This window comes from Panthera pardus, unplaced genomic scaffold (assembly GCF_024362965.1).
Source record: "Panthera pardus isolate Hobbes unplaced genomic scaffold, ASM2436296v1 HiC_scaffold_325, whole genome shotgun sequence".
Lineage (NCBI taxonomy): Eukaryota > Metazoa > Chordata > Mammalia > Carnivora > Felidae > Panthera > Panthera pardus.
Window position 1 is genome coordinate 1 of NW_026526905.1, and position 14444 is coordinate 14444.

General features: G+C 41.5%; 1 protein-coding gene across 2 annotated transcripts; it reads right to left on the bottom strand.

Moving 5' to 3' along the window:
- Positions 1 to 6910: 6910 nt before the first annotated feature.
- LOC128774494 (P antigen family member 3-like) lies at positions 6911 to 12609 on the bottom strand. Of its 2 annotated transcripts, none has more exons than XM_053893577.1 (5): positions 12503 to 12609; positions 11343 to 11434; positions 10372 to 10480; positions 8422 to 8572; positions 6911 to 7039 (listed from the first exon to the last, which is right to left on the bottom strand). In XM_053893577.1, the coding sequence occupies exons 2-5, from the start codon at positions 11424 to 11426 to the stop codon at positions 7036 to 7038; spliced, it is 348 nt and encodes a 115-aa protein (XP_053749552.1). In that variant the 5' UTR covers positions 11427 to 11434; positions 12503 to 12609; the 3' UTR covers positions 6911 to 7035. The 2 variants fall into 2 exon arrangements, with proteins under 2 accessions (XP_053749552.1, XP_053749553.1); XM_053893578.1 differs by lacking the exon at positions 12503 to 12609 and adding an exon at positions 11546 to 11567.
- Between the last annotated feature and the right edge of the window lie 1835 nt (positions 12610 to 14444).

A 14444-nucleotide genomic window follows, 5' to 3' on the forward strand; every position in this document is an offset into this window, starting at 1 on the left:
AACATGATTCCATATATTTATACTTAAAAGTTACTCTTCTGGGGCGCCTGGATGGCTCAGATGGTTAAACATCTGACACTTGATTTCAGCTCAGGTCATAATCTCAAGGTTTGTGAGACTGAATCCTGTTTCAGGGATTCTCTCTCTCTGCCTCTCTCTCTCCTCCTCCCTCTCTCAAAAATAAAATAAAAATATTTTTTTTAAAAAAAGAAAAATGTCTTTAAACTTAAAAAAATTACTTTTCTCATATTGTGGCTACTCTAAGAAGAGGTACCTACAAGCACTTGGGAGGCTATTTTAAACTATGCTGGGATAGATATGTACATTCTGTTGTTAATAAGCATAACAAAGGAGTCATAGGGTATATTTCCACAGGGAACACAAGTATGTAATCCTTCTGGTTCAATGTTTCCCACCCCTTATCAGCAAAGAAACTTTTATCGCTGTATCTGTATGTTTGTAGTTCAACAACATTTTCAGAGAAATAAACTGATGGTATAGAAAATATCAAATACCAAAGTACTCACAGCCACAGGTGCAGCTGGCTAGTTAGACTCTCGATCACCTTTTCTTTGTTTAGACTTAGATCTTGATCTTACACATACACTCATACTTCACCCTGAAAGTAGAATATCGGGATTTGGAAAACGTATTCTAATTAATTTTTTTAATGTTTTTATTTATTTTTGAGACAGAGAGAGACAGAGCATGAGCAGGGGAGGGGCAGAGAGTGAGGGAGACACAGAATCCGAAGCAGGCTCCAGGCTCTGAGCTGTCAGCACAGAGCCCAACGCGGAGCTCGAACTCACGGACTGTGAGATCATGGCCTGAGCCGAAGTTGGACACTTAACCTACTGAGACACCCAGTACCCCTATACTACATCTTTATCCATTCATCATCAGTTGATGGACACTTGGGCTGTTGCCATTGCTTGGGTATTGCAAATAATGCTGCTATAAACATCGGGGTGCATGTATCCCTTTGAATTGGTATTTTTGTATTCTTTCGGTAAATACCTAGTAGTACAACTGCTGGACAATAGGGTAGTTCTACTTTTCACTTTTTGAGGGGCCTCTGTAGTGTTCTCCAGAGTAGCTGCACCAGTTTGCATTCCTACCAAGAGTGCAAGAGGGTTTCCCTTTCTCCACATCCTTGCCAACACCCGTTGCTGCTTCTGCTGCAGTAGACATGATACTCTTGTTTAAACCCCACCCCCCCCCAAAGCGACTTCACCAAAAGATTGCTACGACTGATACATGAATTTAATAAAGTCACAGGATGCAAAAATCAACATACAGAAATCTGTTGCATTTCTATGCAGCAATAGGGAAGCAGCAGAATGGGAAATTAAGGAATCAATCCCATTTACAATTGCACTAAAAACAATCAGATACCTAGGAATAAACCTACCCAGAGAGGTGAAATACTTGTAGTACTCTGAAGACTAAAACACTGATGAAAGACATTGAAGATGACACAAAGAAATGGAAAGACATTCCATGCTCGTGGGTTGGAAGAACAAATATTGATAAACTGTCAAAACTACGCAAAGCGATCTACACATTTAATGCAATCCCTATCAACATACTGCCAGCATTTGTCACAGACCTAAAACTGGTAGGGAGCCACAAAAGACCCAGAATAGCCAGAGCAACCTTGAAAAGGCAAAGCAAACCCGGAGGCATCACTATTTGGGACATAAAATTGTATTACAAAGCTGTAGTGATCAAAACAGTATGGTGCTGCTACCAAAATAGACACATAGATCGATGGAATGGAATAAAATACCCACAAAGGAACCCACAAATATATGGTCAATTCATTTTTGATAAAGCAGGAAAGAATATCCATGAGGAAAAAGACAGGCTCCTTAACAAATGGTTAGGAAAGCTGGACAACAGCACGCAGAAGAATGAAACTGGACCAGTTTCTTACACCACACACAAAAATGAAATACAAACAGAGAGGGAGGCAAACCAGAGGGACTCTTAAATACAGAGAACAAACAGGGTTGCTGGAGGGGTGGGCGGGTGGGTGGGAGGATGGGTTAAATGGGTGATGGGCATTAAGGAGGGCACTTCTCAGGATGAGCGCTGGCTGTCACACGGGGGAGATGAATCACTGGGTTCTACTCCTGAAGCCAAGACTATACTGTATGTTATCTAGCTTGTATTTAAATAAATTAAAAAATAAAAATTAATTCAAAATGGATCAAAGGCCTAAATGTGCGACCCAAAACCATCAAAATCCTAGAGGAGAACACAGGCAGTAACCTCTTTGACATCCGCTGTAGCAACTTCTTTCTAGATATGTCTCCCGAGGCAAGGGAAACAAAAGCAAAAATAAACCACTGGGACTTCATCAAAATAAACACCTTCTGCACAGGGAAGGAAACCATTAACAAAACTAAAAGGCAACCTACAGAATGGGAGAAGATATTTGCAAATGACATTTCTGATAATGGGTTAGTATCCAAAATATAGAAAGAATTTATAAGACTCAACACCCAAAAAAACATATAACCCAATTTAAAACATGGGCAGAAGACATGAATAGACACTTTTGTAAAGAAGACCTCCAAATTGCCAACAGACACACGAAAAGACGCTCAACATCACTCGTCAAATACAAGTCTATACAAATACAAAATACAGAGCATTGGAGGGTTCCGGAAGATGGCGGCGTAGGAGGACGCTGGGCTCACCGCGCGTCCTGCTGATCACTTAGATTCCACCTACACCTGCCTAAATAACCCAGAAAACCGCCAGAGGATTAGCAGAACGGAGTCTCCGGAGCCAAGCGCACACGAGAGGCCCATGGAAGAGGGTAGGAAGGGCGGCGAGGCGGTGCGCGCTCCACGGACTGGCGGGAGGGAGCCGGGGCGGAGGGGCGGCTCGCCGGCCAAGCGGAGCCCCCGAGTCTGGCTGGCAAAAGCGGAGGGGCCTGACGGACTGTGTTCCGACAGCAAGCGCGACTTAGCGTCTGGGAGGTCCTAAGTTAACAGCTCCGCTCGGAAAGCGGGAAGGCTGGAGGACAAAGGGAGGGAGAGCTGCTGAGCCCCCGGACGGCAGAGTTCAGCTTGGCGGGGAACAAAGGCGCTCGCCAGCGCCATCTCCCCCGCCCATCCCCCAGCCAAAATCCCAAAGGGAACCAGTTCCTGCCAGGGAACTTGCTCGCGCAGCGCAAACACCCAACTCTGTGCTTCTGCGGAGCCAAACCTCCGGCAGCGGATCTGACTCCCTCCCGCTGCCACAGGGCCCCTCCTGAAGGGGATCACCTAAGGAGAAGCGAGCTAAGCCTGCCCCTCCAGCCCCCGTGCACCTTGCCTACCCACCCCAGCTAATACGCCAGATCCCCAGCAACACAAGCCTGGCAGTGTGCAAGTAGCCCAGACGGGCCACGCCACCCCACAGTGAATCCCGCCCAGAGGAGAGGGGAAGAGAAGGCACACACCAGTCTGACTGTGGCCCCAGCGGTGGGCTGGGGGCAGACATCAGGGCGGACTGCGGCCCCGCCCACCGACTCCAGTTATACACCACAGCACAGGGGAAGTGCCCTGCAGGTCCTCACCACTCCAGGGACTCTCCAAAATGACCAAACGGAAGAATTCCCCTCAGAAGAATCTCCAGGAAATAACAACAGCTAATGAACTGATCAAAAAGGATTTAAATAATATGACAGAAAGTGAATTTAGAATAATAGTCATAAAGTTAATTGCTGGGCTTGAAAACAGTATACAGGACAGCAGAGAATCTCTTGCCACAGAGATCAAGGGACTAAGGACCAGTCACGAGGAGCTGAAAAACGCTTTAAACGAAATGCAAAACAAAATGGAAACCACGACGGCTCGGCTTGAAGAGGCAGAGGAGAGAATAGGTGAACTAGAAGATAAAGTTATGGAGAAAGAGGAAGCTGAAAGAAAGAGAGATAAAAAAATCCAGGAGTATGAGGGGAAAATTAGAGAACTAAGTGATACACTAAAAAGAAATAATATACGCATAATTGGTATCCCAGAGGAGGAAGAGAGAGGGAAAGGTGCTGAAGGGGTACTTGAAGAAATTATAGCTGAGAACTTCCCTGAACTGGGGAAGGAAAAAGGCATTGAAATCCAAGAGGCACAGAGAACTCCCTTCAGACGTAACTTGAATCGATCTTCTGCACGACATATCATAGTGAAACTGGCAAAATACAAGGATAAAGAGAAAATTCTGAAAGCAGCAAGGGAGAAACGTGCCCTCACATATAAAGGGAGACCTATAAGACTCGTGACTGATCTCTCCTTTGAAACTTGGCAGGCCAGAAAGGCTTGGCACGATATCTACAGTGTGCTAAACAGAAAAAATATGCAGCCGAGAATCCTTTATCCAGCAAGTCTGTCATTTAGAATAGAAGGAGAGATAAAGGTCTTCCCAAACAAACAAAAACTGAAGGAATTTGTCACCACGAAACCAGCCCTACAAGAGATCCTAAGGGGGATCCTGTGAGACAAAGTACCAGAGACATCGCTACAAGCATAAAACATACAGACATCACAATGACTCTAAACCCGTATCTTTCTATAACAACACTGAATGTAAATGGATTAAATGCGCCAACTAAAAGACATAGGGTATCAGAATGGATAAAAAAACAAGACCCATCTATTTGCTGTCTACAAGAGACTCATTTTAGATCTGAGGACACCTTTAGATTGAGAGTGAGGGGATGGAGAACTATTTATCATGCTCCTGGAAGCCAAAAGAAAGCTGGAGTAGCCATACTTCTATCAGACAAACTAGACTTTAAATTAAAGGCTGTAACAAGAGATGAAGAAGGGCATTATATAATAATCACAGGGTCTATCCATCAGGAAGAGCTAACTATTATAAATGTCTATGCGCCAAATACCGGAGCCCCCAGATATACAAATACAAAATACAAAACTATAATGAGATATCACCTCACACCTGTAAGAATGGCTAATATCCCTGCCATTAAATAACTTTTGAAGAAAGAAGTTTTGCAAGAGATCTGTGTTTTTTTGCCATGGGGCCTGTGACATCATTCTTTGTCTTTGGATAAACTGTTCCAAATAGCTTTGGTGTTGTAGTTATTATAGTATAGCACAGTAAAATAAGTATGCTATTATTTTAAAATTTAAAATTTTTTTTTTGTATCAATGAAATCATCTGGAAAACCATGTGAAGTCTGTGTGCCACATTTTGTGAAACCTTTCCTTCAAAAGGACAAAGCCCTTCATGTCAAACATTATAAAATTACTCTAAGTTTTTATGAAAACGTCAGATTGCCAGTATCGTCATCATGTACACCATCAGTTTTCCTGGCCAACATTTCCAGATGTATTTACTTTGAGGATGACCAAGGGCTTCTTAGAACTGAATCCCGAAATCTACTGCTTATTAGAGTCAAAAGTAAGTCGTGGGTACACTCTGACACACCTTTTTGTGAAGATTAAATGAAGTTATACATGTATGGAACCTAGGAGAAAGAAGACACTGACATATAGTATACATGCTATCAATAGAGGAGCTTTTATAGTAACTCATTCTTTAAAAACTCAATAAATGGATCTATTGTCCTAAGCGCACACAATCAGTGGATGGCCAGCTATTCACAATTATAGAGCACAGATCAAAATTATCTAGTTATAACAGAGCCATGACTTTTAACTTTCTGGGAATAGAAGATTAATAACAGCGTAGAAACTGGAGGAGGTAGCTTTCGGAGTGATGGCATCATTAGAGGCATCTTGCAGGGAAGATGGGCACCTCACCAAATTTGAAATGATGCGGATCTGGAGGTTCCTCGCCATTTAGGTAGGGTCCAATTTCCAAGAAAGATGCAATCCAGAGACAGCTGAACATGGGAAACTCTAGTCCAACATTACTCATAGCCTTTCAGGGTCTTCAGATCCAGAGGATAGAAAAAGAGGTCTTACATACCAATAAATTTTATGAAGCCAGTATATCCATGATACTAAAATCCAAGAGTGTATACGAAATAAAAGTAGATGCTAATGTCACTCATGGAGATATTAATACAAATTCTAACCTAATTAATATGATGTAGGTTATTCAGAAAGATCATAGATCATGAACATTCCCTCCCAGCAGCGTATGGTTGACTTAAACATAGGAAAATATTAGGGCGCCTAAGTGGTTCAGTCGGCTAAGCGCCAGACTTCAACTCAGGTCATGATCTCACGGTTTGTGGGTTTGAACCCCACGTCAGACTCTGTGCTGACAGCTCAGAGCCTGGAGCCTGCTCCAGATTCTGTGTCTCACTGTGTCCCTGCAACTTCTCGGCCGACGCTCTGTCTGTCTGTCTCTCTCTCAAAACTAAATAAACATTAAAAAAAATTAAACATACGAAAATATGTACGAAATTCATTACGTTAACAGATTAATGGAAGAAAACCGCTACAACCATCTCAATAAACGTCCTACAAGTGCTTGATGAAAGTCAACATATATTCAACAGAAATGTTGTTAGGAAACTAACCTAAGAATGGAACTTCTTTTATGTCACAGTAAATACAGTCAAATGCTAAAAATTTTCTAATTCCGATCAGAAATAAGACAAGGATGTCCATTATTTACCAATACTTCCCAACACTGTACTGGGTGGGTCTGTCCAATATTGTGAAATGAGAAAACAAAGAGGGGGGATAATGTTTAAAACAGCAGGAACAAACTGTTAGTATTCAAAGATGATAGAATTGTGTATGTTGAAGCTCATAATGGATGTTGACATACACCTCTGGCATTAAATCCTATGCAGCAAGGCTTCTGGAGAGAGTACTGATGTACAGATATATCTGCACTTACCAGCTCAATCAGAATACAAAATTTCAAAAAATGACACAATTTTCAATAGCATCTAATACTTAGAGTAAGTTTAACAAAGGTTTGAAAAGAGTCTTTGGAGAAAGTTGTAAGATTTTATTGAGGGATTTTTAACAGTGAAGTGTCCTTCCTACATGAGAGCAGTTTGCATGGTTTCAGCTTCTTCTTGCTTACACTTTCGGTTGTCCTTCACCTGTAAGACAGACACAGAGTTGGAAACATTACTCAGCAGAATTTATTTACATTAAATTAATGATATACAGAGGACACTATAGTTTTTATTTTATAAGATAGAATTCCAAGCGTATGCTTTACCAACATTTTTGGAACACACCACACTTCCTATAGGTACAAGAAAAGAAAAAAACACTTCAGGTTCAGAACAGATAAAATGAAATAAACCTATTAAAAGGTAGTTTCATTTTTGTATCTTTGTGTTTAGATTCAAGTTAGTTAACATCTAGTGTCGCACTGGTTTCAGGAGTAGAATTTAGGGATTCATCGCTTACATATAACACCCATGCTTGCACCCTACTTGATGTAGGGAGAGTGCAGAAACTAGAAACTAGACTATCTCTTGCCATTTTATCACTCAGTCATTTGAGCCTTCATTGGGGAAAGGTTTCAAAATGCACGTGTTCTGTAAGAGCCACAATAATTTAGAGTCTGACAAAATTTAAGAACAGGTATCCAGGTCTCCATAGAGAAAAACCAACATCAAGCAGTGTGTTTTCTTGTTCTCAGTAGCAATGAAATCTCAACTCAGATGTTAAAATTTGACCAAAGATGTTATGTGATGACAAATAAATCATACAAAATGGAAGATTTTTGTATTCCATGTATATTATCCAATAGAACCACAGAATACAAAAATCAGCAATAAAAACTGACTGCAATATATCTGGTTTGAAATCACTAAATATATGAGCCAAGATGCATTCAGAAGTGAAGGGATCCTCCCAGAATCACACAACTTATGTTAGAGCTGGTATTAGAACCTACTTCAGTGCCTCAGCATATTTCATACAAACTGGTATTTACTCCAAATCCATTTTGTGGTTTTTAAAAGAGGAAATTATAGAAGATTCTGAATTTAAGTAGCCATCAGTTAAAGTATTTACAGTGTATTTTATTTATTTTTTAAAGTCTATTTCCTTATTTTGAGAGAGTGAGAGAGAGAGAGCACAAATGGGAGAGGGACAGAGAGAGAGGAAGAGAGAGAGTCCCAAGCAGGCTCCATGCTGTCCGCACAGAGCCCAACGTGGGGCTCAATCTCACAAACTGTGAGTCCATGACCTGAGCCAAATCAAGAGTCAGATGCTTAACTGACTGAGCCACCCAGGCGCCCCAGTATTTACACTTTATAAAAAAGGAAATGGTTTCATTTTTTATTATTTAAGAAGGCTCTGACCCAATTTAAGTCTATATCTGATAGGGTATAAGTCAGGCAGTCAGGAAATTAGGGTCTGAACTACTTATGAAAGCTACCTTTATGTGTAAACTCTGTCATTAAAGTATCAATAAAGTCATATCTACATAAGTAAAGATATAATATTCAGGAAAATATCTGCATACTTTGCATTCTCAATGGATAACATATCTGCTTCAGGCATCTTCACGGGCTCCAGTGTTGGGACATCCGCCCCCTTCACATCACTGTCATCTTCACTTTTGCCCCCAGTCTTTGGCACAGGCAGTTCCTGGATACCAGATTCCAGGTCAGGGCCTTACCGAAAAAAAAAAAAAAAAAAAAAAGATGATAATCAACTTAAGGAGTAAACATAAAATATAAAGAAAGAAGTGATAATATGTATTCTTGCCATTATATGAAATACAAGCCTGTAGACTTAGGGTAACAAAAAAAGCGATGGAAAGATGGACTTCCCATCTTTGTTTTCCTGTAATATGAAACCTTATTTCAAATAACAATCTAAAGAGAAACCACACTAAATCTACATTTGCATTATATTACCACAGTGTACTAAGAATAGAGAGCATCAGCTAAGAAATCTTAAATGTACACCATGCACAGGATTTTTTTTTAAGTTTATTTATTTATTTAGAGAGAGAATGATCAGGGGAGGGGCACACAGAGGGAGAATGAAGAGTATCACAAACAGGCTCTGCACTCCTAAGTGCACAGCTGGATGTGGGGCTCAAGCTCACGAACCCTGATATCATGACCTGAGGCAAAATCTAGAGTGTGACACCTGACTGAGTGAACCACCCAGGCACCCTGCACCATGGATAGGATTTTAATGAAAATTAAAATTTAATTTCCTGAACAATTAGCTGAGTGCATTTGTGGGCCTATGACAAATCCTACACTAGTGACATACATCTCCTATTGGAGCAACCTGAAAGCTATTTTGTGAAATTTAACTAGTTAGATTTAGGGGCAAAGTCTCTCTCTATAACTTATGATAAATGAATCATGCAGAGAACCAAGTATCAAAAATAACAGCAAAATATTAGTGACTTATAGTCAAACTTCTGTCTTACAGTGAGAATAAAGGGAGCAGGGTGGAAAGAAATTAATGGACTTTGTCATCAGTCCTATCGTAGAAACCTCTTACCAGCGAATTCCTAAAATAATCCACGGCCTGAATGATGTCAATAATTCCATACAAGTATCTGATGAAAATACTTTCTTTGGAAGCTGGTAATTTCCGTTTCATGATCATTTTAAGATACTTTTGATTTTCCTAATCATAAGTTGTTAAACACCTCCTAAAGCCACTTAAAAATCACACTAATATAGTTTACCTATATGCCAGTCTCCCAAATTATACAGCGTTTCCCAAATGTACCATATCAAATGATTAAGCAAAGGAAATGGTGGCTCTCATTCCTCGAGCCTTTTTCTGGAGTCTACCTCTTGCTCCACTGAACTTCATTTATTCCTGTGCCTGTACTACGCTATTTTACAGTACAGACACATTTGAGTATTAAGCATTTTATACAAAAGCATTCACATTTTGGTATAACAACACAGATGGTAGGAAGTACAAAAACCGTGTAATGAAATATGAGTTATGTCTCCATGTGTCAAGCAGTCTTTGGCAAGCCACAATCCCTGAACCTTAGTTTTCTTATTTATAAAATGAGGCTACCATCCCTATGCAAATCTTCTTTATTCCTGATGTTATAAGATATGCTGACTTGGCACTCTGCACACACTGTTAAAACCAGCTTACACTTTTGATGCAGGGAAGGAAAAGGCCACGCAAAAATGTTCTAAGAAGAACAAATTCAACTAGTGAAAAAATGTATACTTTTGTAGTAAACAGTTTCCTCTGATTTAGAACAGACTGCATGTTCAAGCAGATTAAATCTTGAAGAAAAAGGGGAAATTCGTTAGAGTGAATACAGCTGTAAACTATACTCTATTCACATTTTGAAACAATTTTCGGGAAATGGCTGAGATTCTCTTCTAAGGTTTTGTTTTGTCCTGTTACGTCATAATGCGTGATGCAAAAATATACCCTGTGCCCCCATAAGCATTCTTTTTCCCTTTCCCTTCACCTTCATCCAGAGGTGCTTCTTCAACTGCTTTCTCTCGCTCCGGCATAATATCCTGACACTCAGTGGGTGCCTCCTTTTGTTGAGGCTGCTCATCACTGGGCTGCTGGGCCTAGGGTGTGCGTGTGTGTGTGAACAAAAAGTTGCATTAATGCATGCCAATAATATAAACCTATGTTACGCATTTTATATCAAATAATAAATAAGTATAAAAACACTTATAAAATATAATTCTATATTGTATTCCTAAAAGTTATATGGCCATTTATATACACATACATATAATGGAATATTAGTCATCAAAAGGTATTAAAATCTTGCCATTTGCAACAATGTGGATGGGGCTAGAATGTATTATGCTAAGTGAAAGAAGTCAATCAGAGAAAAACAAGTACCCTATGATTTCACTCATATGTGGAATTTAATAATAAAACAGAGGAACATATGGGAAGGGAAGTAAAAATAAAGGAGAGGGGGAAACAAATCACAAGAGACTCTTAAGGATAGAGAACAAAGTGAGGCTTGATGGAGGTAGGTGGGTGGAGGATGGCACAGATGGGTGACAGGTGATAAGGAGGGCACTTGTGATGAGCGCTGGGTGTTGTACGTAAGTGATGAATCACCGAAGTCTACTCCTGAAGCCAATATTGCACTGTACGCTAAGTAAAATTTAAATTAAAAAAGAGTTACTCTTCCCACAGAGTAGCTACCCGGAAGAGGTACCCACAAGCACTCTGGAGGCTATTTTAAACTATGCTGGGATGGATACGTACAACTTGTTGTTAGTAAGCATGAGAAAGGAGTCATAGGGTATATTTACCCAGGGAACACAAGTATGGAATCCTTCTGGTTCAATGTTTCCTGCCCCTTCCCAGCAAAGAAACTTTTATCACTGTATCTGTACGTTTGTAGGTCAACAAAATTTTCAGAGAAATAAACTGATGGTGTAGAACATCAATTGCTGAAGTACTCACAGCCACAGGTGCAGCTGGCTGGTTAGCCTTGCCATCATCCTTTCTTTGTTTAGATTTAGATCTTGTTCTCACACGCCCACTCATTTTTCACCCTGAAAGTAGAATATCAGTATTTGGAAAATGTATTCTAAAGGCTAGGTACACCACCTCCAAGGCGTAACATTTTAATTTTTTTTTACTTTGAAAATACTTTCAAAATCAACCTTGCGTAAGGATAGTGTACATGCTGTGGTCACACCAAATAAACGGGCTGCAAGATCATTCACATCGGCCAAACTGGCAGTCAAATCACCTTAAGGACAGGAGAAAACGCGAGGCTTAGTTTCACAGCTAGATTCCCCATCATAAAGGCATGTGAGAAAACAATGCTGGATATTTAAACCTGAGTCGCTATTGTTTTCACATTCCCAGTTACTGGGCCCATTTTACCCTCTTAAATAAGGTTTCCCTGGAACACAGAGAAGTCTTAATCGTTTGCGTACTGCCTATGGCTGTCTTCCCACCACAAGGGCTCAAGGTGTCTAGTTTCGATACTGACCAGTGAGCCGGCTCCTCCCTTGACACCCTGCACAGTGCGATACAAATCTCCGGGACGCAGCTCCAACCCCACACCGTTCCCCGTTTCCAGCCCCACGCACCGTTTTTTGTTTTTTGTTTTAAGTAGACTTCACGGCCATCCTGGAGCCCAGGTGGGGCTCGAACTCACCACCCTGAGATCTAGACCTGACCTGAGATCCAGCGTCAGCCACTTAACCTACTGACCGCTCCCCACCCCGCCCACAGGCACCCGTTCCAGACCTGTTCTGTACCGCCTGGCCCGCCTCCCACCCAGGGTCCCACTGAGGACTCTGGCTTCAGTGCTCCGCCGGCACTTCCAGGTGCTTGCAGGACTCAGATACCTCAAAGAACGCCCCCAAGACCCACCCTGTCTTCACCTCCCCCGTCCTCGGCTGCCAGCTGTCCTCACTTGTCCCCGTCCCACCACCACGAGGACGAGGGCCATGGCGGCCGCGACGCCTGTGAGGAGAAGAACGCTAACTCCTGGCAACTTCCTCCTCCGAGGCCACAGATCTACCGTCCCGACCCGCCCGAGGCCCACTGGCACTCTCCTCACAGTCACTCACACTTAAAGTCCTGGAAGGACTGATTTGTGGACCTACCGGTTGAGGGCAGGCAGCCAGAAAGACCACGACACCGCCCACACCACTCCACGCCACTTCTTCCTCAGCTCTGCTCACAGGACGCGTGGGCAGCAGGGCGCGTGCTCAGCAACGGTCTTTCTTAACAATGGGCATGCGCAGGAAAGGCCTGGTACAACGTGTGTGCGTACTGACGTGGATATGTGCGTACTGACTGGGTGTATGCGTACTGGCGTGGGTGTATGCAATGTTCGTGGACTTCTTCCCACGCCTGCAGCCAAGGCGTGGGAAGGCAGTGTCCGCAGAGTACCCGACATGGTGCTTGAAGAGTGGCCTTTTTCCTCCTGCCCGAGCTCTCTTTTGCAACCACATACTTTGGGGACAGACAGTTACAAGTCACCGTTAGTGCTGAATGTTTCTCAGAAAGATATCTGTAACAAAAATAGATACTAAGTACTTTAATACTATTTTTATACATGCTTTGATCAATCATTCCCTTCCATGCTTCTGGGTTTGCTGTCATACTTGAGTGAATTTGCTCTCCTCTGTATAATAAATACATTAACAACTGTTTTCTTTACCTTTTTTGCTTGTGTTACTGCACATTTAAACCTGTGGTTTGGTAACTGATTTCTCTAAGTACCTGTGGTCCTTCAATCAGTGCACATTTCAGAAGTTTCTATCGATATTGGTCCTGGGGTTTAAGCTCAGTCCACTGGTTCATTACGTTCAGTAATGGTGACTATGCTTGTCATGTACTGTGCTTTCCAAAAATCAAACAACTTGATAATAAAGCTGACTTTACTGGATAACTCTGTCAGGGAAAACACTACCTGGACAGGGTCTTAGCAGAGTCTTTGAGGTGGCCGGACAGGAGAGATACGTATTCAAATTGTGAAGTCGGAGTAGAACAATTCTTTCAACGTTGGGGGAGGTTGTGATGAAGACTGAGTAAAAATAGGGCTAAAATGGTGTAGGTTTGGTGGACACAGCAAGGCAAGAATATTAAGTCGAAAGTTTCAAATTCCTTATGGTTGAAAAATGTCATTTGGCACTTTTTACTGAAGAGTTGATGGATCTTTCAGTTAGTTCCTGGAAGGGACAGTAATGTTATTTTCAACTTTTGTCTTCCTAGGCAAGAGATGATTTTGATAGCAACGTTATGTTGATAAAGCCCATAGAATAATAAACTCTCGTTATGTACATAGTAGGTTGTGTGCATGATTTCCTTTCTTATTTGCTTCCATATAACATGTCAGTTGAATGTTTCAGGTAGTCTATGGAAAGGAAGGAGAGGAAGAGGACATTGACCAGCAAATAGCTTTTTGTAACTAAATTAGAATGTATTTTTAAGGTGACTCATATATTCCATCCAACTGGGCTTAACTTAAAGAAATACCTTGAATTGGGAAAGGGGTGTGTGTGTGTGTGTGTGTGTGTGTGTGTGTGTGTGTGTGTGTGTGTTTGCATGCCCGCGCGCATGTGTGTGAAGCAGTTGAAAACAGTTGTGGTTCTTTTTTAAGTGAGAGCAGTCATAATCCCCATTCTTTAATATATATGCATATATGTGTAATTTTTTTCTCAGCAGGCACTATCATTACCAAATTTTACTTTCTTACTCTCCTAATCCTTATTCCTATTGCAGTGGCCTCAGGAAGTGATTTAAAAAGAGTGAGAGACAGTGACTTCTCCTTCTAACGCCTAATTAGCAGACGACAAAATTAATGTCATCCAATGCCTGGGTGGCTATGGGTCATGAGAACCTGAGTTTTGTTGATTTCTAAATTGCTCCCCTCCAACTTCAAGGCGTAGGCTCCAACCTGATGCCAATATTTAACTTCCTGTTTGCTCCTGTGGAATTTAAGCCGTGGTCAACTGAATGGATTTAGAAGCCCATATTTGGACTTGGATGGAGGTAAGTTGTAAGGTAGCTTTTGTGAAATACTGGACACAGCAGAAAGTA